The 27,250-nt window shown below is 45.4% G+C and overlaps 1 protein-coding gene across 1 annotated transcript in view; it reads right to left on the minus strand.

Annotated features, from left to right (window-relative positions):
• Positions 1-610: 610 nt before the first annotated feature.
• The window catches only part of SH3RF1 (SH3 domain containing ring finger 1), an 84,517-nt gene continuing 57,877 nt past the window's right edge, over positions 611-27,250 (minus strand). Inside the window, exons 10-11 of the mRNA XM_070948569.1 lie at positions 1,933-2,267; positions 611-902 (exon numbers count right to left, since the gene is read on the minus strand). Coding sequence (XP_070804670.1) covers positions 734-902; positions 1,933-2,267 — 504 coding nt within the window. The 3' untranslated portion in view covers positions 611-733. The remainder of the gene's footprint in view (positions 903-1,932; positions 2,268-27,250) is intronic.

Raw genomic sequence — 27,250 nt, forward strand, 5'->3', positions numbered from 1 at the left:
GAACAAATAGATGCTAGCAGAAGTTGATATTCTCCATTTCTGGTATATTTTATATATTCTATTCTCTGTTTGAAAAATGTTAACAATGCTGCACAGCTGTTTCATTGCCTTTTAGAAATGTTTCATCAGAAATGTTTCTATCTGAGACATTAAGACTTGCTATTGACAGATAGTTTCTCACCCTAAGTAAAACAAATCCACAATGTCATCTTACCCCAGTGTGCATGGTTCAATCTGATACCACATCATCGTTATTATAGCCAACATTAACCCATTAAAAAACTTACTTCACTGTCACACAGTTGTAAAAAGCCATCTGACATTATATCTTCTTGTAAGAAAAGAATCCAGCTTCTCCTTAACTTATAAATAACTTGTTAATCATAATCACCAAACTTTAGCTATTAAACAGAATTCAGGTTTAGAAAAATGAATAAATTAGTTACATCTTTGTAAACAATAAGCTTTTATGGTATGTATGTATGTGTATACACATACACAAACATAAACACTCTCTTTTAAAATCCTCTGAAGAATAAATCAAACATTACAAGGCACACGTTACAGTCAAAATGATAAAAATGCAACTATTTTAATCTTTGCTGCCAGAATTGTGTTGTAGGATACTGAAAAACATAAATATAAATTTGTTTATGTTACAGCCTTCCATGGCTGCAATCTCTCTCTTTGTTCTATAGTGCTGCGAGAGTTGAAATATTTTAAATTAGTTTTCTTAGATACTCTCCACAAAGCTTCCAGGGAAAAGGCCAGTTTTTCCATTTCGCTGCAATGTGCCTTTGAACCAGCCATCTTCATGTTTTTTATGAACAAAAACAACATCTCCTTCTTTAAGTTCAAGTTCAGCTTCACTCTGAGGAGGATAGGGTACCACTACTCTGTATCTGCAGAATAAGTTTTTTAAAAAACATTTAGACTTCCATTGTTTAGGAAAAAAGGCAAAAGAATCAGAAAGCTTATTTGAACTATTTATAATTATAAATAAATTATAAACTATAAATTCAGAATTAATAATAACAGACAACGTGTATATTGTATCTCTTCTGGCAATTACCATTTTCATTTCATATATTTTATAAATTTCATTATTCATTTTTATTCTGTAAATAAATTTTCACCATATCAGTTTAGATTGCAATAGGAATTTGTTGCAAATTCCATCAGGAATTTGGGATAAAAGAAATAATACTTGCTATGCCTGATATTTTGTCCTTGAAAGTATGCAATGTAACCAAATCTTTCTTTCTTTAATGAAGGGAATTATTCTTCCTTTTATGCCAGCCATAAAAAAACACACAATAGTTTCATAGAATAACAGAGTTGGAAGAAATCTTGGGAGTCTTGTAGTCCAACCCCCTGCTCAAGCAGGAAACCTTATGCCATTTCAGGCACATGGTTGTCCAATCTCTTCTTAAAAACTTCCAGTGATGGAGCATCCACAACTTCTGAAGGTAACCCATTCCATTGCTGAATTGTTCTAAGTACCAAGAAACTTCTCCTTATTTCTAGGTTGGTTTTTTCCTTGATTATTTACACACACTGCTTCTTGTTCTCGCCTCAGGTACTTTAGAGAATAAGTTAACCCCCTCTTCTTTGTAGCAACCCATTAGATATTGAAACACTGCTATCATATCACTCCTAGTCCTTTTCATTAAACTAAACATACCCAATTCTTGCAACCATTCTTCATACTGTATACTTTAGCCTCTAGTCCCCTAATCATGTATGGCCTTCTAATCACTGTCCAACAAGCAATATATTAGAAACAACTGCCTGTTTATTAGAAATAAATATACATTTCAAACAGAATACAATTCAAGGAGAATAGAAAATTTCTTCCATATTTTTTTAATAATCAGCATTTCTTGATGAAATGTAAGAAATAACACATTTTTATCCAGGAAAATGACTTACCGTTCATAGATTACAGATCTGGATTCATTCGATGCTAGAGCCAATGATGAGCATGGTTGCCTTGGAGGAGGAACTACAGGTATATTAGAATCCAAATAACTTGTTTTGCTGTGAATACTGTCTAGCACAATTGTAGGTGATTCACTGTCCATGGGGCAAGTGTCTGTTCTTCCCTGACCAGAAATTGATGGAATTTCTGGCCCTACAGCACCCTGAAGGGGGAGTTCTGTAGTTGCCAGCTCAACTTCAAGAGTTGGGGATGGTGGTGGTGATGCTCTAAGTTTACGTTTAGTAGATGCTCCTGAAAGTAACTTTAGTAACCCCTTTTTTTCTTTCTATAAGAGATTTAAAAAAAGAAAAAAGAAATATGAAGGTGGAATTCTACATTTGGTAATCAAGTAATTAGCACTGTATTTAAAGCGACTGAGGGTATCTTCAACAGTAAGATTGGTAGCATATAAATTTAATAAATAAATAAATAAAATATAAATTTATAATGCTTCACAACAAAGCATGTGGAGTGGTAGTGTGATACAGTGGAACCATTTGGGCATGTTTTTTCCCCACAGAATTAATCTCAGTGTACTACTAACAGCTATAAACCATATAAATTACCTGCAATCCTTAGGATTATCCTGCAAGGGAAATGAGGTTATAATTTCTACAAATTATTTTACATTTATTGAAGACTTTTATAATTTATTATTTCTAAGAGGATAATTTTTACTTAAAAACAAATAGCATTTGTGCAACCCAGAGTTGCACAAGTTCAAAAACATACATTAATACTAAATGTTACTGAAAAAAAAATAAAAATCTATAATACAGATTAAAAATGAAATAAAAGCCACCAAGATATGGAAGCTTAAATTTGGGGAATATGTAGCAACGTAAAAATTAACATTATATATTAACATCATAATTTTAATCAAATTTAAGCAAGAATGGTTCCCATATATACAATATATCACATAGTACAGCAAATTCTTGGCTGATAGGATCAAGAATTTATACCTTGGTTTCTAAGAGGACCTAAATTTGCTTACACATGGCTCTGTGACCTTTCATCTGGACTACTGCAATGTGCTCTACATGGGGTTGCCCTTGAAGAAAATTTAGAAGCTTCAACTGGTGCAGAATATGTCTGCATGGGTAGTAAAGTGTTGGATATTAGACAAATGTAACGTCACTGCTTCATGAGCTGTATTGGTTGCCAGTATGTTTCTGGGTGCAATTCATGGCATCAGTTATCACCTTTAAAGCCCTACATGGCTTGGGGCAGGGTTATCTAAGTCAGTGGTCCCCAACCTTTTTATCGCCGCGGACCAATCAGCCTTTGATAATTTTACCGTGGCCCGCTGAGCGCGCGCAGGGGTAGGGGCTTTGGGCCACACGTGCGTACCTGCGCGGGGCTCTCTTCCCTGGAGCCTTTGCGCACGGCCCAGGAGCTTTTGCGCACGGCCCAGGAGCTTTTGCGCACGGCCCAGGAGCCTTTGCGCTGCAGCGTTCATGTCCCCCGACCGCTGCGCGGCCCGGTGCCAGGTACTCCACGGCCCGGCACCGGTCCGTGGACCGGGGGTTGGGGACCACTGATCTAAGTGACCATTTTCTTCCAGTTGTTTCTAGCCATCCAATTCAGTCAGGCAGTTTGGACATACTGTGGGTCCTGTCAGCCAAGAATGCTGGTTGGTAGGAGCCAGGAGATGTGCCTTCTCTGCTGTAGCCCCTGCCTCCCCCTTTAGCTATCAGGATGACCCCAACCCTGTTGGCCTTTTGCAAGGCCATGAAGACTTGTCCAGGCCTCCATGTGAGTTAAAGGCCCCATTTTCTTTGAATTCCAGGAGAGTTAGCAGTTTGGAGCCTTCAAAGCAGGGGTGGGTTCCAAATTTTTTAGTACCAGTTCTGTGGGCGTGGCTTGTTTAGTGGCCATGGCTTGGTGGTCATGTGACTGGGTGGCCATGGCTTGGTGGTCAGATGACTGGGCGTGGCTTGGTGGTCATGTGACTGGGTAGGCGTGGCTTGGGGGGGGTCATGTGACTGGGTGGGCATAGCTGGGTGATCATGTGACTGGGTGGGCGTAGCCAACTTGACGTCATTCACATCAAGGGTTAGGGTGCCTGGCTTCTCCTCACCTCAGAGGTCTCAACGAGATACAATTTCCCTATTTATTTACTACTACTGAACATCCAAAATATACTATTTAATTCTATGTATATATGCCATATGTGTACATACATATTACATAGTATAGTGTGTACAGGCACATAAAAGGATACATTATCTACTACATATACTGTATGTGTATGTACACACACACACACACACACACACACACACACACACAGCTCTTCTAAAACTATACACATTCAACCACATTTACTACATTTGGAAAAACACACCCAGAGTCCACTTTCTGTCACACTATAACTTCTGTACATTTAGAACATTACACATGCCTTCAGATGTTCTTTCCCAGCTTGCACATGACTGTTAGAGCCAGGAGAGGTCATGGATTGAGTAAAATGTGGTGAAACTCACTTAACAACGCTCTTGCTTAGCAACCACAATTTTGGGCTCAATTGTGGTCGTACGTCAAGAACTATCTCTACCTTCCTCTGCATGGCAGCCTTGTCTTAGTAAACTCCTTCTCCTTTCTGCCAATTTTCCTCTGTTAGAGGCATCAAAATAATCCAGACAATATAAAGTTTCCTGCTGGAGCAGGGATTGGCTTAGATGGCCTCCAAGGTTCCTTCCAGCCCTAGATTGCTGTCCTGTTTCAAAGCGTCTTCTTAAGCCATGTCTAGTGCCAGAGTTTGTGGTCCTTCCTTACTCTTTCTCTCTCTCTCTCTCTCTCCCCCTTCCTCTTTCTCTTCCTTTCTCTCTCTGTCTCTTTCTTTCTTTCTTTCTTTCTCTCTTTCTTTCTCTTTCTTTCTTTCTTCTCTCTCTCTCTCTCTCTTTCTTTCCTCTCTCTCTCTCTCACGTTTTAGGAATCACATCTAAAGGACCTCTAGAAGTCTTGTTCAAAACTTATTGTACTCCATGACAAAAGCTTTAGCTCAGATTCGTTAACTTGACTATAAAAGATCCCATTTAGAGAATTTAGGGTTTTTTTTAAGAATGTGGAAATGAGCAAAACAATATGGTAGAGAAAGAAAGGTGTTCAGTTCTTAATATTTGAATGTATCTTCTTAATAAACATATTACTAATAATGTATTAGAATATTTCCTTTCTCCCTCCCTCCCTCTCTTCCTTCCTAAAAGTTATTTGGGGCCACATGCAATTCTTCCTTCCACCCTCCCCTCTCATTCCCATCTCCTTCCATCCATTTCATTTCCAGCTCCTTCCTTCCTTCCTCCCTCCCCTCTCATTCCCATCTCCTTTCTTCCATCCATCCTTCTATCTCATTCCCAGCTTCCTTCCTTCCTCCCTCCCTCCCTCCCTCTCCTCCCCTCTCATTCCCTATTGCAGTATATTATGTGCCGTTCAGCAAAAGTCTGAATACTTTGGCTTTGAATAATCTTATTGTTACGGTTAGGATTTTATGTTATAAATATTACAAGTAGTATTAAATGCTTGCCATCACCTTGGGGGTGGGGGCGGGGAAACAGGGACATGCTAGACGGCCGCCATCTCCTCCGGACCTGCAGGCTGGACTCTCAACAGCTGACCGGCGCTGATGCAAAGGGGGAGATGCCAAACTGAAGCAGAGACTGCTGCTCTGCTGCGGCAGAAGGAAGAAAGCGGGGCCGGTGCTCCGGATCAGAGGTCGGGCAGATGTCCCAGGCATACTCCAAGCGGCAGGGGTGGGCGAGCTCCAAATGGCGGGGGGCGTGGTTGTAACCCCAGGGGTTTCAGGAGACACTAGCCCAGTGGGGAAGGAGGCGGCGGCCTGGCAAGCTTTGCAGCTACGCCCCCCTCTGCTGCTTGAAACTCGCCGCCGCTGCCCGGAACTCCAAGCAGTGGGGTATCCTGGCAGCACCGGTGGGAGCAGTGGGGAGGGGAGGCACGGCTGCAACCCTGGCGGCTTTGGGAAACGCTAGTTCAGAGGGGAAGGGGGCTGCAGCCTGGCAAGCTTTCTAGCCACACAGCTGCTGCGCTTACCGGGCTGCCCCCTCCCCCGTTGCTGCAAAGGCAGCAGGCGACTTCGGGAGCTGCTAGCCAGTGGGAAGGGGACTGGCCAGCCCAGCAAGCTTTGTAGCCACATGGCGTTCCCCCAGGCCAAGCACGCCAAGCCCAAAAGGTGAGTGAGCCTTGTCATGTCACCCCCAGGCGGCTCTTCGGCTGAGTGCAGCAGGTCTCCCTCTCCCACCGCCAGCGTTGGCCTTACCTTCTAGATCTTCCATGTGCCTCTGAAGGAAAGGTGGTGGTGGTGACAGGAGATGTAGTGGCAGCCTTGGCAGGAGAGGGCAGTGGTGGTGGGGAGGGCGAAGCCGCGGTCTGGCAAGATGACCCTTCCTAGTCCCCACCACAGCTGCAACGGCGGCGGATTCAGGAGCTGCTGGCAGGCGGGGAGGGGGCTGCCTGGCCTGGCAAGCTTCGCAGCCATGCAAAAAGCTGCTGCTGTCACCGCCATGTTCTTCACGCATGCACATCCCATTGGACTTGCAAGGCAATGGGATGCGCGCGTGTGAAGAACATGGCGGTGACAAACATGGTGGCCAGGGCGAGCGACAGGCAACCGGGGGACCGGTTCGAGGGCGTGGCCAGCCAGCCATTATTAGCTGTTCTGCGACCAATGACAAATTTCTACTACTGGTTCTCCTGAATCGGTGCGAACCGGGAGCAACCCATCACTGCTTCAAAGAGACACTTTCTTAATCAATTTCACTGTAAATAGCTTGTCAATGGCTTTTTTGGATAAGAACCTTCAGATAACAAGTTTTATTACATGGCGAAATTTTCAATGAAAGAAGCTTCTTGTAAATTTAAGATTTAAAGAAAAACTTTGTTATTTGGAAATAAGGGTATTTAGAACATTAATTTAACTGACTGAGAATTGAGATTGATTGGAAATGATTATGAAATAATTTTTATAAGTGCTTTATAAATAATTATAAGAAATTTCCTGCAGTTTAAAATTCTATTAAAATATATGAAGATTTTGAATTTAAGTATAAGAAATATTTCCCTGGATTAGAAAAAAACATGATAAGAGGAGACCTTGAAAGCTGGTTACAAGACACAACCAGAAAGAATTAAAAATTATAATTAGAAGAGCCCCTAATAGAGAATGGAGAAAAATATTTTAACTCTGGAAGAATTCAAGGATATTTGGCAACAATGAACTCAGAACTTTTTTTCTAGATTACTATAAAAATTAGTTCACAAAAGAAGGATAAAACTGAGAATCAGGCTGTTTTGGATATGGATTTAAAATTTACAAGATACAAGAATAATTTTTACAAAGATGTTATACTGGATTTCCAACTGAAACTGGTTGATGTTTTGTCTAAAAGGGACACACAAATAATAAATCAGAACAGTTACTTGGATGGGTTTGGACAACTTTCTTATTTTTGATTTATAAATGAGATGTATTATACCAATGAAAAAATTTCTGAAAAAAGATAAAGAGAGAATGAAAAGAAATCTGAGTCTGGGACACTACTTAAAAGAAATAAACTTCAAGAATTTTAAAAATGAAAAGAATTTTTATAGAGTTTATTCAACCAAGATTAAAATGTATATGATTTTTTTTCTAGCAGCTTTTACTGGATTTTTTCCGACCAAAACTGAATGATGAGGCCTTAAAGATTTGTTTATAAAAAAGATATGTGAAGATTTTTTGTACTTTTAGAGAAAGTGATAAGCTATGGTTTTGAAATTGAAAAAAGTATTAAATTTGCAAAGTCGTTTCTAAGGAAGATGTAGAGAATATGATAAATTAATTTGTGATACCTTATTTGATAGGATTAAATTCTAATGTTATTGTTTCTGACAGCTTTTCATGGAAACTTTTCTGATTGAATGAGACTTTAAAGATTTAAGATATGAGAACTTTTTGTATTTTTAGACAAAATGATGTTACTGTGTAAAGTAAATGAACAGCATATGACATTGATTCACTTATTTAAGATTAAAATACATAGTTATTTTTGGTAGCTCTTAACTGCTTTTTTCGGATTAAGATTTAATGATGAGGTTTTATTATTTGCTAATAGATATGAGATATATGACGAAGAGATCTTAGATTGAAATGTTGGAGAAAGTAACAAGTTACTAAAATTGTTTTTACATTTCTTGATGAAGAGGGAGGTCATTTATTTATATATTTTTCCTTTTACATATTTTTCTCTCTACCTTCTTTTCTTTTTTGGTATTTTTCTTAATTTGTATTAGTTTTTCTTTCTATTTTAAAACTTCAATGAAATTATTAAAACATTATCCTGAATTTTTCTGGTTTTTTCTTCAACTGATGTTATATTTGAGTGTCACTTTATTATTGAAAAAGCATTGCTAGTGCACTTATAAATATAAAAGTTCTCCAAAAACAGGATGTCAAATTCGATTTCATTGAGGGCTGTATCAGCATTGTGGTTGTCCTCTGGGGGCTGGGAGGGAGGAGGGGCGTGGTGCCTGTGAGGACCGGGCAGGGTTGGGAAGGAAATCCAGGGGTCTCCATTGGGGGGGTGGAGGAAAGAAAGAAAGAGGGAAAGCGGCTGAGTGAGACGTGCTGCCTGTCGAGCGTCAAGAAGCACTCGACATCATGTCCATGCACCGGCAGAACATGGATACCCGGCTGGAAGGGGGGGGGGTTGAGCCACATGGGTGATGGTGGTGGAATAGGCTTCCGAGTAGGCGTTTATGTGCACGGGTGCCTTATGGGGTCGCGTGGGGTTAGCTTACTACTCTGAGAACACTCTAGAAAAGTGACGGCATCCCAGTACGTCCAAAGGAAATGAGGAAGTACGAGACCTTCCAGCTGAATGTAATCTGGAAGGAACTATATAAGGACTCGCTTGCAAGGGCGTGACAGCTGCGTCTTTGTTTTGCTAGCTTTGCATTCCGGTTTCTGTAAGCGCTGATTGCCACGATTAAATGAAGATACACCAGCTTGGCTTTAAGCGTGTTCTTTGAGCGTGGACACGGTCCTAGGGGAGCCGAGACTGCCACTGCCACCACAGTAAGACAGAGAGCAAGAGAGTGATCCGATCCAACCTGTGTGTGTGTGTGTGTGTGTGTGTGAGAGAGAGAGAGAGAGAGAGAGAGAGAGAGAGAGGTGGGGAGGGAAGGAAGGGGCGGGAGGCAAAGTTGCGATGAGAGGAACGGGGGGCGCAGGCAGGAGCCCCAAGGAAGAGGAGGAGGTGATGGTGGATGAGAAAGAGGTGGAGGTTGAGGATTGGGATGCTGCAGGATTTACAATATGCCTTGCAAGAAAAGATCGGGGAGTTCCTGCAGCGAGATGTGCTTATCGATGAGCTGGAGCTAGAGCTGGATCACAAGGATGAGCTGATCCAGAAGCTGCAGAACAAGCTGGACAAGTACTCTGCATGTGTTGCCCTGCATGCGGAGGCGGACTGGGCCTGTGTACGTGTGCGCTTGCTTCCTCCTGTGCACATGCACACAGGCTAAGATGGCGTGGTCTGGGCCAAAGTGATGCGGGCCAGCCCCTTACAGTTTCCAGGATGGCCGTGCGGGCCAAATGCAGCCCGCAGGCCTTGAGTTTGACATCTCTGTCCTAAAATGTTTAAAACAGCATAACGAAGTTAGTGGCATCATTGCTTCAGGGAACAAAATTGCTATCTGTTAAGACATATATTGCATACAGAAATGGGAAAAAATATTAAAGCATGTAGTATCTTCTTTGTTTACAACTTATGTCAACTACAAAACCCTGAAATATATATTCCAATAATGATCAATCAACAGCCATCTTACATCTGCAATACTTTGAAAATAAAATGTAATTTTATTTTAAATGTAATTAAAAGAAGCTACTATAATCTATAAAGCAGATTATTAGAAAACTTAACGAAATGACTTCCGGTGGTGCTGTCGGGGCGACGCAGGGGGAAAAGGACGAGCTCTGTCCTTTATCTCTGATTTTTTCGTATTCAGAGACCCTTCGAAGGTGTGCTGTGCTTGGAGAGCCGCACGAAACAGAGGGGAAGCCTGGAGGTCAGTGAGGCGGTTCGCAACTGCCCCCTGGAACGGGGGATCCCTCTTTAATCTGACACAAATGTGTCTTGTCATTTCACTTTGTGTTGTGGCCCCGCCCTCTGAGCCTGTCCCATCGGAGGAAGAAAGCTCCGAGCATGAGGAAGAGGAGTCAGCCAGGCCTCCCTCTCCAGGCCCCTCCCCTCTGGCACTGTCTCAGGTGCCGGCCGAGGGAGAGGAGATTAGCAGGGAGACAGGTGGCTCGGATGAGAGCGGAGGAGAAACATCATTCCTGGACGCACGCCTCTGAAGGCGTGATAAACGATTGCAGCAGCTCAGGAGGCATGCTAGGGATTAGAACTGAGTCACTGGACCACACCCCAGAGACTATATAATAGAGGGTGGTGGCCAGTGATCCCTGTGACGAACAAAACTAACCTTGGATAGTCACTAAAGCCTCGTCCAGAACTGCTGAGAGAAATATTATTCTGATTGGACTTTTTGTACGCTAAGTATCTTATCTTTCTGTTTTGTGGAAATAAACGCACTTGGCAGACGGTGTGTAAATCGCTGCCAAGTTGGAGATAAGACCTGGGTGTGTGCCAAAGTGTTTCCTTAACCCTTGGCTGGCTGTGTTTGTGTGTGTGTGTGGACGGGGACAGATCACTTTGACATGGCGGACTTGAGACCATGACAGCTCACAAAAGGATTGGAAGAGAAAAGATTCGAGCAGACTGTGACCATTCATGCTTGCGAGGAACTTCCTTACTTGTAGAGATCGGAACTGTCAAGGTGAGTAATTCTAAACTATTTTTTTTCCCAGCAAAACTGAAAGAAGCTCTGATAGAAAACTAGCAGAGACTAAAAGAGCCAAGCCGTGACTCATTAAAATCAATTGCCGAGTGAGGGGAGTTAAAAAAGAAAGAAAGACTGATATAAGACTATAAATGGAAGAGTGGAAGCGGGAGAGTGCATGACAAAGGAGGAAGAAAAGAACTAAGAAAAGGTGAAAAGAGGAATCTACATTTTAATCCACACTTTGACAATTGATATGATCACTGGAGGCTCGAAGGAGAGGATTTAAGAAAGGAAACAAACAAGTGAAAAGGGAGAATTCAAGAGGCAAGAAGAAATCCTGGAGAGGAGAATAAGACCATATGGAGCCTTGAAAGATTGATTCAGGAAGATCAGCGTCTGGGTAAGGCGAACAACGATGCATAACTAGAAAGAGAAAGCAGAGAGACATCAGCAGAAGTAAAGACGTTGGAGAAAGATAGTGAGTGAGCGGCGAGAAGAAGGAGGAGGATTTGTAGTGACAAAGAGACTTGGACATAATATTAAGTGACTAAGCGGAAAAGAGGACAGAGGTGGTGTTGGAATTGAAGACATAAATATTAAGAACAGTGTAAGACTTTGGAAATCCTAAAAGTTACAGTAGAGACTTTGTTCTGGATGGAATATGAAGTAGATTGTCACATTATATTTATTATATGTGGTGACTATTAGGTTAGTAACGGTTTTCTTCTTTTTCGGAACATTCTTATGATATCACTTTTGCACTAAGATTGTATTCATAAATATATAGATTGGTATTAATAGAAGTTATTGGCTAGCTAGACCATACTGGGGATATTATATTTAATAGTGACTTATTTACAAATACTACTTATTAAATCAGAGATGTTTATTATAAATCAAAGATATTTAATATAGTTAATTTAGTTAAATCTATTTTAATTAAATTTATTTGATTGAATATAGAGGAATATAGAGGAAGTATACTGAGTTATCTCTAAGTATATTGTATTATATTATATATTTGTATATTGATATATAGTTATATAGTTTTTCTTTGTTGAGTAAGCAACTAAAGTTAATAGAAATAGAAAACTAGAGTTTAAAATAATTATAGAACTATAAGTAACATATAGATAACTGAACTAAATTTTGATAAAAGAAAGAAACATAAATTTTTGATTGGGGAAAAAAGCAGTGGATAGTAATTTGGGAAAAAGTCTATAAAATTTTGGGAGAACAAAGTAGAATCTTAAAAGAAATGACTAGTATCACTACCACAACATTGAGAACAGGGAAAAAGGTGGCATCAAACCTGACAGTGGTGACAGCTTCTCCATCAACTCAAAGAACTATAGAAGGGATGCTGCCTGCTGAAAAATTGAGTTCTAATTTAATTGCTCAATCGATGCAGTCTATCCTGGTAATGATACAGGAAACCATGATGAAGCTTCAGGAGACAATGATAAAAAATCATGGGGACCTGAAAATTGATGTACAAACTTTGGATAATAAATGGACTCAATTCAAGAGACAATACAAAGAAACGAAGAAAAAATCAAGGCGGTTGAAATGAAAATCGAACAAACTGAAAAAAAAGTAGAACAAATAGATCAAAAATTGATGGCGACACATAAAGATCTGGAAAGTTCACTGATACATCTTGAAATGGACCGAGCCTCTTTTTACTTGAGGTTTCAAAACATCCAAGAAACAAAAGAAGACAATCTAGGAGAAGTAATGGCAGGACTGATCGCAGAAGTTCTTCAAAGGGATAAGAGGGAGATTATAAATGAATTGGATGAGGTATACAGAGTCCAAACCAATTACACGAGGCATCATTATCTGCCTAGAGAGGTAATATTAGATTTGCGCGTAAAAAGGTTCACGACATCATATACAAAATTACAAGAGAAGAACCTATGTTCTACCACGGAAAAGAGATCATAACACTGAAACAGATTCCCAAACAAATTCGAGAACAGAGAAAGGACTATTGATTTTTAGCATCTCTATTGAATACAAGGAAAATACTATTTAGGTGGATTACTCCAGAGGGAATGCTGATAAATTGGCAGGGTAAAAGAATTAAAGTGGATGACCTAGACAAAGCTCAAGAATTGTATGACCAATTGATGGAAATGAAGAAGGATTCAACCAGTAAAGAGAAGTTAGAGGTCACTAGCCTAGAAGAGCAGAGGCAAGAATCGGGAGGTGAAGAAACAGAAGGAAGTTCAAAGGCGATAAAAGAAAATTGAGATGAAGAAAGGGGTACCAGGACTAGACAACAAAGAATCACCAGAACAGCTAGAAATCAGAGATCAGCAAATAATTAGGAAAATGGAAAAAGAAACCCAATTATTATCAATAAATGTGAACGGATTAAATGACCAGGTGAACAGGAAAAAAATATTCAAGATATTAGCTAAACAGAATGTAGATATTATATGTCTCCAGGAGGTACATATTAAAAAGCAAGATCAGAAGTATTTGGAATACAATAAATTGGGAAATTTGTTTGCAGCACTAGCAGAGAAAAAAAAAGAGGGGTAGTGGTATATATTAGGAAAGAAATAAAAGCCAAGGTAATTTATGAGGATCCAAAGGGAAGAGCATTATTGATTGAATTGATACTGGGGGATACCAAAATGTTATTAGTTAATATACCATATTTTTCGGAGTATAAGACGCACCGGAGTATAAGACACACCTACCTTTTTTGGTGAGGAAAAGAAGAAAAATAAAACTCCCTCTGCCTCTGAGCAATTTTGCCTGGTTGGAGCAAACAACAATAAGCCTGCTTTACTTTCATTTTCGTTTTCAGCATAGCCTGATTAGCACAAGGAAAAAAGAAATCTGCTCCAGCAATTTACCTCTTTGCAGCAAGCTGCAGAGCCGTGAGCAAAACAGCAGAGAGGAAATCAGCTGAGAGTCGGGAGGCCATCCAATCAACTTGTGCTAATTAGGCTGTGCTGAAGCTGAAAGGAGCTGTTTTTTCTTGCTGTTTGCTTGCAAGGAGGTAACTGCTGCGAGGCATAGGCCAAAGGGTGGGGGACAGTGGGTGGACGGGGCTACATTCGGTGCACCTAAATTTTCACCTTTTGGGGGGAAAAGGGTGCGTCTTATACTCCAAAAAATACAGTATATGCCCCCAATAAAAAACAAAGGGAATTTTATAAGAAAACACATGAAAAGATTATCGAGGTAGATTATAAAAATATATGCATAGTGGATGATTACAATGGAATAGTGGACGGAAAAAATGATTATGTTTGTAATAAACAAAAAAAAGGGGGGGGGATGTATTACCAAAAACTTTCTTTGACATGGTTGAAGAACTAAATTTGATAGATTCATGGAGATTATTAAATCCCAAAGGAAAAAAAATTACTTTCTACTCTAACCCACACAAATCCTTTTTGAGAATTGATATGATGTGGGCAAATAGAGAAATAACTAAAGAGATTGAAAATATAGAGATACTCCCGAATGTTTGGGCAGATCATAATCCCTTGAGAATAATTTGGAAAGGTAATAAAAGAAAAAATAGGAGATGGACTCTGAACCCACAAATACTTCTGTCAGGTTTCGGTTCTGTCTTAAATAAGTTCCATTATCAAGCGCAGAGTCTCTAATAAATCACTTTTTATTAAGAACAGAAATAGCCGACATTCCTGATTCTAATTGCAGCCAAACTGGCCCCTCCTTCCAACCCCCTCCTCTTCCGCTCTCCAACCCCAATGTCCCATTGGCCATCATGCAGATCCATCTCTACCTCCCGGCACGTTCTTTTCACAGGAATGTAGCCCCCATCCTCGTCTCCCAGGAAACACTATCTGTACATACAAAACTAGGTAAAAGTTCATCTTGTTATGTCAGCGCTGGAAGAGAGCCTAATTTGGAACGCTGACATCCGGCCCCTCTCCCTTCACTTCTGCGACATCACTTATCCCATAGGGAAAACACAACAAGATTAGTCTCATCAGCCCCTCCCCGGCTGTGCACCCCCCCTCCCGGCTTTCCCGGGTGGTCTGCATGGAATTTTGCTATAAGGCGATCAGCTTGGATGTTTGCGCTCTTCACCCAGGAAGCCTCTGACAATGGGTAACCCTTCCATTTAATTAAGTACTGAAGGCGCCCCCTGTGCCATCTTGAATCAAGAATCCGCTGCACCTCGTAGTGCGTTTGGCCCCCAACAACCAGGGGCCGAGGGGGTTCACGTGGAGTTGGCCTTAAAGTAGACCCCACTACAGGTTTTAGAAGGCTACTGTGAAAAACGGGGTGAATTTTCCCCAAAAGCCATGGCAACTGCAATTGCACTGTAACGGGGTTGATTATTTTTATTATAGGAAATGGTCCTATAAATTTTGGGGCCAATTTCCTGCTCGGGAGTCTAAGTCTCAAGTACTTGGTAGAGAGGTAAACTTTCTCTCCCAGCTGAAATGGTCTTTGGGGAGTTCGGTGCTTGTCTGCTTGGTCCTTATAAGATTGAGCCGCCTTTGCCAGCGCCCTTTTAACATTTTCCCAAGTTTGTCTCAACATTGCCATCCAGTCGGTCAAACTGACTGAGGAAGGGGGCTCCCTCGGGTATTCTGGCATGGGAACAAAATCCATGCCACTCACTATTTTGAACGGGGTTAGCCCCGTGCTGCTGTGGACAGCATTATTATATGCAACCTCCGCAAAAGATAGGAGGTCTGCCCAATTGGACTGCTGGTAGTCGACGTAGCATCTTAAATACTGTTCTATCATAGCGTTCAGTCTTTCTGCCCCCCCATTGGTGCTCAGGTAAAATGCTGAGCTGAGCCCTTGGGATGAACCTATGGATCGTAGAAACTCCCTCCAGAACTTTGCTGTGAACTGGACCCCTCTGTCGGAAATGATTCTCCTGGGGACTCCATGTAGGCGGTAAATGTGTTTCAGGAACAGTTTGGATAACTGACGGGCTGAAGGCAGTCCACTACAAGGAATGAAGTGTGCCTGTTTGGAGAATAAGTCTATTACAGTCCAGATCACTGTATTTCCACTGCTCCTCGGTAGGTCTACTATAAAGTCCATTGCAATCTCCTCCCATGGTCTTGTTGGCTCAGCTACTGGTTGCAACAATCCAGGCGGGCACCCTGGCCTTGTCTTCATCGTGGCACAAATGGTGCAGCTTTTTACATAACTGTCTACGTCCTTTCTCATGTGTGGCCACCAGAACTGCCTTCGTACTAGGTGCAGAGTCTTTAGGAACCCGAAGTGTCCTGCTGGTTTAACGTCGTGGCTCCTCTTGAGAATCAGGATGCGTAAACTCTGTGGGACATAGAGCTTTGTCCCCCTCCATGCTAGTTCATCTCTTTTTGTCAAGAGATGTTGATTGTCCCGATACCAGGGGTCGGTCAGCGTTTCATTTTTTAATTTTGCAGTTAAGTCACTTGCAAGTTGGCCTTGCTGGTCACGTCGTTGCCGTCTGGTGATCACTTGGGCCGCAGCTTGGGTGGAGGGGATGATGGCATTCACTACCTGCTCCCGCTCACTGTTGTATTGGGGCATCCGGGAGAGGGCATCAGCCAGGAAATTTCTCCCTCCTGGGATGTGCTTAAGCTCGAAATTGAAACGATTGAAGTATTGTGCCCACCGCACTTGCCTGGGCGACAGTTTTCGTGGGGTTTTTAGAGCCTCTAGGTTTTTATGATCAGTCCAGACTTCAAATGGTTTCTGGCCTCCCTCTAGAAGGTGCCGCCAGGTCAACAAGGCCCACCTTACTGCAAACGCTTCCTTCTCCCACGCCGCCCATCGCCTCTCCGTATCAGTGAGTTTGCGGGAGGTGTAGGCGCAGGGTTGTAGATCACCTTGGTTGTTCTTTTGGAGTAACACGGCTCCTACTGCCACATCACTTGCGTCTGCTTGGATGACAAAAGGCTGTTCCGGATCCGGGTGTTTTAAGACAGGTTCTTTCGCGAACAGTCCTTTTAGCATCTCAAATGCCTGTTGGCAGGTCAGGTCCCACTGTAGGGGTTGTCCCGGGCGAGGTTTCATCGCTGGGCTTCCTGTCTTTAGGAGGTCCGTCAAAGGTTTGGCAATCTTTGCGAACGAGGGGATGAATTGTCTGTAGAAATTCGCAAAGCCTAGAAAACTTTGCAGTTGTCTGCGGGTGCGAGGGGGCTGCCATTGTAGAACTGATTGGACCTTGGCTGGGTCCATCTCTATCCCCTCATTTGATATTCGGTAGCCCAGGTAGTCTAGCCGTGATTGGTGGAAATCGCATTTTGGCAGTTTGACATATAGGTTTGCCCGTAGCAGTTTTTTCAGTACTTGGCGGACGAGGGGTATGTGTTCGTCTATGGTCTCCGTGTAGATAAGAATATCATCCAGGTAGACGAGGACCCCTTTGTAAAGGTGTTCGTGTAAGACTTCGTTTATTAACTGCATGAATACTGCCGGGGCTCCTTGCAATCCAAAAGGCATTACTTTAAACTGGAAACTACCCAGGGGGCAGTTGAATGCTGTTTTCCATTCATTTCCTGCCTTTATGCGTACTCGGTAATAAGCTTCTCGAAGGTCTAGTTTGGTGAAAATCTTCCCTTTAGCTAGGTGGGCTAGCATGTCTTTCATGAGGGGGAGGGGGTACAAGTTGTGTACGCAAACAGCGTTGAAACTTCGAAAGTCGACCACCAGTCTCATGGAGCCGTCCTTTTTCTCTTTAAACATGACCGGCGCCGCTACCCTTGGTTTCACTGGCTCAATAAATCCCCTTTGTAAGTTTTTGTCTATGTAGTCCCGCATTTCCTGCATTTCTCGGGGCGTCATGGCATACATTTTAGGTTTGGGTAGTTTCGCTCCTGGGATAATCTCGATGGCACAATCGGTCTCGCGGTGGGGGAGCAGAATGTCACACTCGGCCTCGCTGAATACCCCCGCAAGGTCTTGGTACTCCCTTGGGATCTTGTTTGCGTTACAAGCGGTGGTGGGTGCGGCTGCCAATTGCTTTGCTGCACCTTCTGGGAGGGACCCTTGTGTTGGTGGTGTTTTCTTCTGTAGTGGAGGGCTGCTTTGGGGTTTCAGCGTGGGAGGGAATTCTTCTGGTCGGGGCGGCAGGGGTTAGGGCCCCTTTGCTATTCTCAGCCTGCGGGTTCCCTCTTGCCACCAAATGATTGGGCCCCACTTGTCGAGCCATGAGAGTCCCAATATGACTGGTTCTGTCATCTTGGGCGCTATTATGAAGCGGATCGTCTCCCAGTGATCTGCGAGTTCTAGTCTCACGGGTTCAGTCAAGTGTGTGGCGTACGTTCCTCCCACTAGGGACCCATCAACTTGCTCGAAGCGAATTGGTTGTTTGAGCTGTTTAGCTCGGATTCCCAATTTTAGAACTGTGGGTAGGTTGATTAGGCACCGTGTGCTACCCGAGTCTATTAGGGCTTGGAAAGTCTCTTGGGCCCCTGTTTTGGGGGCTGTTAGGCGTATGGGGAAAAGAAAAGGATGGACAGGTCCACTCACCATCGGGTCATCCTCGCCTTCGTCTTCCGTGTCATAGGGTTCGGGGGACTGATCTCCCTCCTCTGGGATTCCTCTGGTTTCGGTCGGATGAGCGAAAAACTCAGGGATTTGGGGAGCTTCCCGCGGTACGTGGGTGACGCGCTTGGGCCCTCGTTCCGGTCGTGCTTTGGGCGGTGGAGCTGGTCCCGGTCTAGGCGTTCCACATCTTGCTGCTATGTGGCCGCTTCCTCCACATCTGTAGCATTTCAGTGGGCTCCGTGGGCAGTTGGTCTGTAGGAGGGCTGTGATGTTGGGGTTTCTCGTCTGTTGAGTGGCCCCTGGTCTGGTCGGCCTCTCTCCTTTTCCTCTGGTGGTTTTGACGTGTCACTCGCCCGCAGCCCTCTGTCGACTTTTATCGCTACCCGGAACCATTCAGCGAGTCGGTTTGGGATGTCACGATAGGCAGTCACTTGGGAAATTCTTTTATCTAGGCTTGTTCTAAAAAAATACACCAGCAATCGCTCTGGTAGGGGAGGCAGTGTCCCAATGACTCTCCTGAATTCACGGATATGCTCTCTGATAGGCTTCCCCCTCTGCATTAGGTTTCTGAGCTCGTCTTCCACATAGGGGTCCTCCTCCTCCTCCTCATAACGGGCTCTCAATAGTTGCAAGAACCCATCCGCATCTTGTAGCTGGGGGGCCCTGTATTTGTAGAGTGATGCTGACCACCTCTTTGCTTCTCCCTCCAGCCCTTCCGAGATAGCATGCACTAGGGCTCTGGGGAAAGGGTAGAGGTGTCCGAACCGCTCTATGTATATCTCAGCTGAATCGAGGAATTGGGCGAGGTTGTCTGGGTCACCATCGAACTTCCCTCTGAACTGGGGTGGTTCCTCCCTCTCTGCCCTCTCCTCTCTGTGCTGAGCTCTGGAGGGCCGGCCTTGGTGTTGGTTGTCCTCTGCCTCGTCTCTCATCCTGGGGTGGGGAGGTGCTGCCTTGTCTGGGCTTCGCTGCCATTCCCATCCCCAGCTCGCCCTTCCCAATTCACTTAGGGGTTTTTCTTTATCTTTTACCTTTGTATTTTCCAAGTTGGCTGGAATCACGACCGCTTCTGCTCCTCCCGTTTCTTGAAGCAGGCTTTCCTCCGAGAGCTTGGCTTCAGCCATAGTCCGTCCGACCAGATGTCTGGGAGGGAACGGGATGATTTAAACTCAGCCAGCCTGGCTTTGAGAGAGTTTGGCTGTCTGTCAGGTTTCGGTTCTGTCTTAAATAAGTTCCATTATCAAGCGCAGTCTCTCTAATAAATCACTTTTTATTAAGAACAGAAATAGCCGACATTCCTGATTCTAATTGCAGCCAAACTGGCCCCTCCTTCCAACCCCCTCCTCTTCCGCTCGCCAACCCCAATGTCCCATTGGCCATCATGCAGATCCATCTCTACCTCCCGGCACGTTCTTTTCACAGGAATGTAGCCCCCACCCTCGTCTCCCAGGAAACACTATCTGTACATACAAAACTAGGTAAAAGTTCATCTTGTTATGTCAGCGCTGGAAGAGAGCCTAATTTGGAACGCTGACAACTTCAAGAAGACGAGTATATGCAGAAGATGAAGAAAGAATTGACTTTATTCCTTGACATTAATAAAAAACAACATACCTTGTTGCAGAATTTATGGGACACAATAAAAGCATTTACAAGAGGGATAACAATAGCATATACGTCAATGAGGAATAAGAGAAGATGGAAACAACAGGATGTACTATTGAAAAAAGTAGAATATTTAGAAAAAAAAATTCAGTTAAGGCCAGATGATGTACAATTTAAGGAAGAGCTAACATCAGTTAAACATAAATTAAATTTAATAGAATAAACAGATCATGTTAAAAATGTCAAATACGCGAGGCAATATCAATTCGAAAATGCAAACAAACCTGGAAGATGGTTGGCATATAAACTAAAAAAAGAAAAAGAAAGTAGGATAATACACCAACTACAGGATGAGACAGGGAATTTACAAAACAATGAGGAAGAAATAAAAAAGATTACATTAGAATGTTTTAAGAACCTGTATAATCAAGAGGAAGTGGATATGGGAAAAAATAAATGACTATTTAAAAGAGGAAGGTATGCCCATATTGGGGGAAGAGATGAGGATGATGTTAAATAGAGAGATTACATTGGTAGAGTTAAAAGAGGCGATCCAAAGACAAAAAAACAATATGACACCAGGACCAGACGGTTTGCCAGGAGAATTCTACAAAAATATGGGGGAAATATTAGAACTGATTCTTTTAGAATTGTACAATGAGGTGTTACTGGAAGCAGAACTGCCTGTCTCGTGGAGAGAGACATCACAATGATCATGAAGGAAGGTACTGATGCAAACAAAATTCAAAATTATAGACCAATTTCTCTTTTGAATGTAGATTACAAGATAATTATGACCGTCATAGCAGGAAGGATGAAAAAAATATTAAATGAAATTATCCACTCTGATCAAAATGGCTTTCTCCCACTGAGACAAATCCGAGACAATACAAGAACAGTTATGAACATACTACAGTATTACGAGGCCCATCCAGAGAAACAAGTGGCTCTTGTCTTTCTGGATGCGCAGAAAGCTTTCGACAATTTAAATTGGAAGTATATGATAAAACAAATTTAAAAAATGAAATTTGGAGAAAAATTTGAACAGATGATTGAAACAATTTACTCTTCTCAAAAAGTAAATATAATAATAAATGGGGAAATTACAAGACCATTCAAAATAAAAAAAAGAGTTCACCAAGGATGCCCTCTGTCACCTCTGCTTTTTATTTTGACTTTAAAGTCATTATTGAAGAAAATTAGGGCAAACTCAGAAATTAAGGGAACTAAAATTAGAAAGGAAGAATATAATTAAAAGCGTCTGCAGACGACTTGGTGTTTTTTATTGAAGACCCAAAAGAGACAGGACATACTTTAATAAGGGAGACAGAAAAATTTGGAGAAGTGTCAGGTCTTAAAATTAACAAAACAAAACCAAAAATGATAGTCAAAAATATGATACCACAACAAGAAAAAGAATTAGAGAAAGAATTGGGACTACAGAGCACGAAAAAAATTAAATATCTGGATTATGGTTGACAGCAAGGTGTTCCCCAATTAAAGACGATAATTATGTAAAATTAGTGCAACAAATAAAATTGAATTTGGAAAGATGGGGTACATTACAATTATCTATATTAGGCCAAATTGCTACTATTAAAATGAATATTCTCCCGAAATTGCTTTACCTCTTTCAAACCATACCCATAAAACTAGATAAGAAATTTTTCACAGATTTGAACCAAATTACAACAAAATTTTTATGGACAGGCAAAAAAGAGAGAATAAAACTAACAGACCTCCAGGATAGCAGAAGCAGAGGTGGCCTTGGGCTTCCAGATTGGCGACTCTATTATAAAGCAGCAATCTTAGCCTGGGTTAAGGAGTGGATTAATTTGAGAAATAAAAGATTACTCACATCGGAAGGACATGATTTACAAAAAGGGTGGCATGCCTTCCTATGGGATAATGAAAATAAAACACATTCATTTTTTTTTCATCATAAGATACGAGAAGCAATAATGCAAATATGGCAAGAAATCAAGAAAAAACATTATATGAAAATGCCTGGATGGGTGTCGACAATGGAGGCGATGATTCATCCCAACACTATGGATATAAATAAAATGGCCAAATACAAAGAAATTTTAGATTGTTAAGGAAATTTAAAAAGTAGACAAGATTTAGAAAAACAGGGAATAAATATAGATTGGTGGCCTTATTTGCAATTAAAGTCACAATACTTAAAAGATAAAGAAGAATATGGAATTGAATTGGTCCCACAACAATTAGAAAAATTATTGATTGACCCGGATGAAAAATTGATAACTAAATTTTTTAATTATTTATTAGAATTTGACAGAGCCGAGGACATAGTTAAGGGAGCGATGATAGCTTGGGAAAAAATGTAGGATATAACATCAAATTAGAGAGTTGGGAAATGATTTGGAACAGAAATTATAAAATAACAAAATCAGCAAAATACAAAGAAAATCAATACAAAATGTTTTATCGCTGGTATTTGGCACCTTCAAGACTGGCAAAGATATATCCAAATTTAACCCCAAATTGTTGGAAATGTGGACAAAAGCAGAGTACCTTCTTTCATGCATGGTGGTTATGCCTGTTGTGGCCCCGCCCTCTGAGCCTGTCCCATCGGAGGAAGAAAGCTCCGAGCATGAGGAAGAGGAGTCAGCCAGGCCTCCCTCTCCAGGCCCCTCCCCTCAGGATTCGGCTTGGAATGAGGTGGCGCTGATGGACGCCTTCCAGGACGGCCTTTCCGACGAGATGCAGGACGAGCTGGTTCGTGTGGAGGCGCCACCGACCCTCGACGCACTGGTGACCCAATGCCTGCGTATCGACGCCCGCTTGCAACGGCGACGGCCCCGTCGGGCTCTTCCGGAACCATCGACAGCGTCGGCACCCACGCGTTTCGCACCGACAGCGCTCCGGACCGCACAGCGTTTTGTGGCGACGGCTGAGGAGCCTATGGAGCTCGGAGCAGCCAGACCTCAACTGACGGCCCAGGAGCGGATGCGGAGACGTCAAGGGGGGTTGTGCCTCTATTGCGGCGAGGCGGGACATTTTGCTGCCTCGTGTCCCCGGAAGCGGAGTGGACCGCTCAGGCCTGTTCCGGAGTCTCGGCGTGACCTGCTGGGAAACGGGCCAGGCCTGGCCTAGGGGAAACTCTGGGTCAGGCACGTGACCATGCCCCGCCGGAGTCGGCGGCTGTGGACTGTGAGCCCCCTCGGCACCTGATTTTGAACACCCGGGTGTTGTTGGCTAACCGGTCGGAGGGGTTCCAAGCGCACGCGCTGGTGGACTCGGGGGCCACCACGAACTTTATGGACCAGGCCTTTGTGGCCCATTACAAAGTCCCCTTGGTTCCAGTGGACCCTCCGTTGAGGGTTGAAACTATAGATGGGCGGGAACTCGTGGCGGGGCCCATCAAAACCGCTACCCAGCCCTTGCGCCTCGCCATTGGAAACCACAAGGAGGCGATCCAGTTTTACGTAACGGCGGATCTGCACTTTCCCTTGGTCCTGGGGATGGCCTGGCTTCGGGCGCACGACCCTCAGGTGGCGTGGTCGAGAAACGCCATCTCGTTCCCAAGCCTGCAGTGTGTCGACCACCTTCGCCACACCTGCGCCGGCCAGGACGTCTCTGCCCCAAACGTCTCCTTGCCTCCGGAGCTGACGCCCTTCGCCGACGTGTTCAGCGAGAAGGAGGCGGACCGCTTGCCCCCGCACCGACCCTACGACTGTGCGGTGGACCTAATGCCCAACGCGCCCCTGCCATCGGGACGCCTGTACTCCATGTCGGAGCCCGAGCTGGCCGCCTTGCGGGACTTCCTGGAAAAGAACCTGGCCCGTGGGTTCATCCGGCCTTCGACCTCCCCGCTCTCGGCCCCGGTCCTCTTCGTTAAAAAGAAGACGGGGGACTTGCGCCTGTGTTGCGACTACCGGCGCTTGAATGCCATCACAGTGCGAAATCGCTACCCCCTGCCGCTGATCCCGGAGCTGATGGAGAGGTTGCGGGAGGCCTCGATCTTCACTAAGCTCGATCTCCGAGGGGCTTACAACCTGGTGCGCGTGAGAGAGGGGGACGAGTGGAAGACGGCGTTCGGCACGCGGTACGGACACTTCGAGTATACCGTCATGCCGTTCGGGTTGACCAACGCCCCCGCAGTCTTCCAGCACTTGATGAACGATGTGTTCCGGGACATGCTGGATCGGTTCGTGGTGATCTACTTGGATGACATTTTGATCTATTCCCGGACCCCGGAAAGTCACCTCCAGCATGTCCGCCAGGTCCTGCAGCGCCTGCGGGAGCACCAGCTCTATGCGAAGTTGGAGAAATGCTACTTCTTCCAGACTTCCATAGAGTTCCTTGGGCACATCATCACCCCCGAGGGCATCGCGATGGACCCGCACAAGGTGGAGGCCTTGCGCAGTTGGGAACCCCCGCGTCGGGTGAAGGACGTCCAGCGTCTGTTGGGATTCGCCAACTACTATCGGACCTTCATCCCGGCCTTCGCCACCCTGACCTTGCCGTTGACCCAGCTCCTTCGAAAGAAGGTCCCGTTCCAGTGGGGGCCCCCGCAGCAGCAGGCCTTCGAGGTCCTCAAGCAGGCCTTCCTCACGGAGCCAGTCCTGAGGCACCCCAATCCACACCGTCCGTTCGTGGTGGAGACAGACGCGTCCAACGTGGCGATTGGGGCGGTGCTGCTACAGGCTCCGGTGGATGGCGGCACTCTTTTTCCCTGCGCATACTACTCCCGGAAACTCAACCCTTCCGAGCGCAACTACACCATCTGGGAAAAGGAGTTGCTGGCCATCAAGGCCGCGTTCGAGGCTTGGCGACATCACCTCAAGGGGGCCCGACACCAGGTGGAGGTGCGGACGGACCATCGGAACCTGGAGCACCTCACCACGGCACGGAAGTTGAACCAGCGGCAGATCCGGTGGTCGTTGTTTTTCGCCCGGTTCAACTTCCACGTCACCTACATTCCGAGCAACCTCAACCAGAGGGCGGACGCGCTATCCCGTAAGCCGGAATACTTTTGCCCCAAGGACTCCCTTCCCCCCCGGACGGTGCTGCCAGCGGACTCCTTGGCCGCGGTCCAGGAACCGGTGGACCTGCGGGCTCAGGTGCTGGAAGCGCAGCGACGGGACGACTGGTCGCAGCAGCGGAGAGCGGACGTCGGCCCCGCGTCCCCATGGACTGTGGAGGAGGGCTTGCTCAGACATAGGGGTCGGCTGTACGTGCCCACGAGTCCGCTCCGAGCCCTCGTCATGAACCAGTGTCATGACAACCCCGCGGCGGGGCACTTCGGCTTCTTTAAGACTTTGAACCTGGTGACACGGACTTTTTGGTGGCCTCGGGTACGGCACGACGTGCACGCCTACGTGACGTCCTGTGTGATGTGCCGACAGGCCAAAGCCGCGTCCGGCCCCCCTCCTGGACTCCTCCAGCCGCTGCCGACACCGGAGAGACCGTGGGGAGCCATCTCCATGGACTTCCTGACAGACCTGCCCCTGTCCGCTACGTACACGACCGTCCTCGTGGTGGTAGATGCACTCACGAAGATGGCACATTTCATCCCGTGCCGCGGCCTGCCCTCGGCCCGCACCACGGCTCGCCTGTTCCTGCAACATATCTTCCGCCTCCACGGCCTGCCGGACCGGGTGGTTTCGGACCGCGGGGCCCAGTTCACGGCCCGCTTCTGGAAAAGCCTGATGGCCGCGCTGGAGGTGCAGGTGTGCCTGTCGTCGTCGCACCATCCGGAGACTGACGGGGGCACGGAGAAGGTCATCGGCATACTGGAGCAGTACCTCCGCTGTTTTGTCAACCAGCAGCAGGACAACTGGGCCGAGTACCTTCCCCTGGCGGAGTTCGCCTTTAATAACTCCCAACACACCTCCACCCAGATGACCCCGTTCCATGCCAACGTCGGATACCATCCACGGCTTTTCCCGTTGATCATCATGGACTCCCCTGTTCCCGAGACCTGGGACTTCCTCTCAGAGCTGCAGGCGGTGCAGCAACTGGTGCGGCGGCAGCTGATCCGGGCGAAAGAGGATTATAAACGGTTCGCCGATCGCGCCCGCCGGGCGACGCCACCGCTGGAAGTAGGAGATCGGGTGTGGTTGTCCACGAAACACCTCCCCACGGACCGGCCGGTACGGAAACTGGCCCAACGCTTTATCGGGCCCTTCCCTATCGAGGCGGTCATCAATCCGGTGGCCTACCGGTTGACTCTACCCCGCTCCATGCGGCTCCACCCTGTTTTTCATCGGTCCCTCCTGGTCCCTGAGGCCCCCGCGAGCCATCTCCGCCGCCCGCCGACGCCTGCCCCCCCAGCCGCAGCCGACGAGGACGACGCCTCGACGTACGAGGTGGACAGTATCCGGGACTCCCGTTGGCTGAAGGGGCGCTTCCAATACCTCATCGCCTGGAAGGGGTACGGGCCCGAGGATTTCACCTGGGTGGACGCGTCTGCCGTTCAGGCCCCTGACCTGGTGTGGGCTTTCCACGAACAGTTCCCGTCCCGACCCCATCCCGACCGTCAGACCCGGGGGAAGGGCCCTGCGGTGGGGGATAGTGTTGTGGCCCCGCCCTCTGAGCCTGTCCCATCGGAGGAAGAAAGCTCCGAGCATGAGGAAGAGGAGTCAGCCAGGCCTCCCTCTCCAGGCCCCTCCCCTCTGGCATTGTCTCAAGTGCCGGCCGAGGGAGAGGAGATAGCTGATTCGAGTCAAAGTGATAATGACACATCATTCCTGGACGCACGCCTCCGAAGGCGTGATAAACGTTTGCAGCAGCTTGGGAGGCGTGCTAGGGATTAGAACTGAGTCACTGGACCACACCCCAGAGACCACACCCCAGAGACTATATAATAGAGAGTGGTGGTCAAGGATCTTTTGTGACGAACAAAGCAAAACCTTGGACAGTCACTAAAGCCTCGTCCGGAACTGCTGGGAGGAATATTATTTCTGTTTGGACTTTCTTGAACGTTCGTATCTTATCTGTCTGTTTGTGAAAATAAAGTAACTTGGCAGACGGTGTGTCTATCGCTGCCAAGTCGGAGATAAGAACTGGGTGCGTTCCAAAGTGTTTCCTTAACCCTCGACTGGCTGTGTGTGTGTGTGTGGGGACGGGGACAGATCAATGCCCAGAATCGAAAAAATATTGGAAAAAAATACAAAACTGGTTAAGGAATTGACTGGCGTCCAAATATGGGCCTTCCCCATCCCCCCAGGCCCTCCTGAGACAGGAAACAGCCTGTTTCCCTACTTCTGGTGGGCCCAGAAGGCCTGAAAATCAGCTGGCTGGTGCACACATGCGCGCCAGAGCTGAGCTGGCATGCCCACTGATATGGCTACA

Source organism: Pituophis catenifer, unplaced genomic scaffold (assembly GCF_029215685.1).
Source record: "Pituophis catenifer annectens isolate HBS135680 unplaced genomic scaffold, rPitCat1.0.hap2 SCAF_8, whole genome shotgun sequence".
NCBI lineage: Eukaryota > Metazoa > Chordata > Lepidosauria > Squamata > Colubridae > Pituophis > Pituophis catenifer.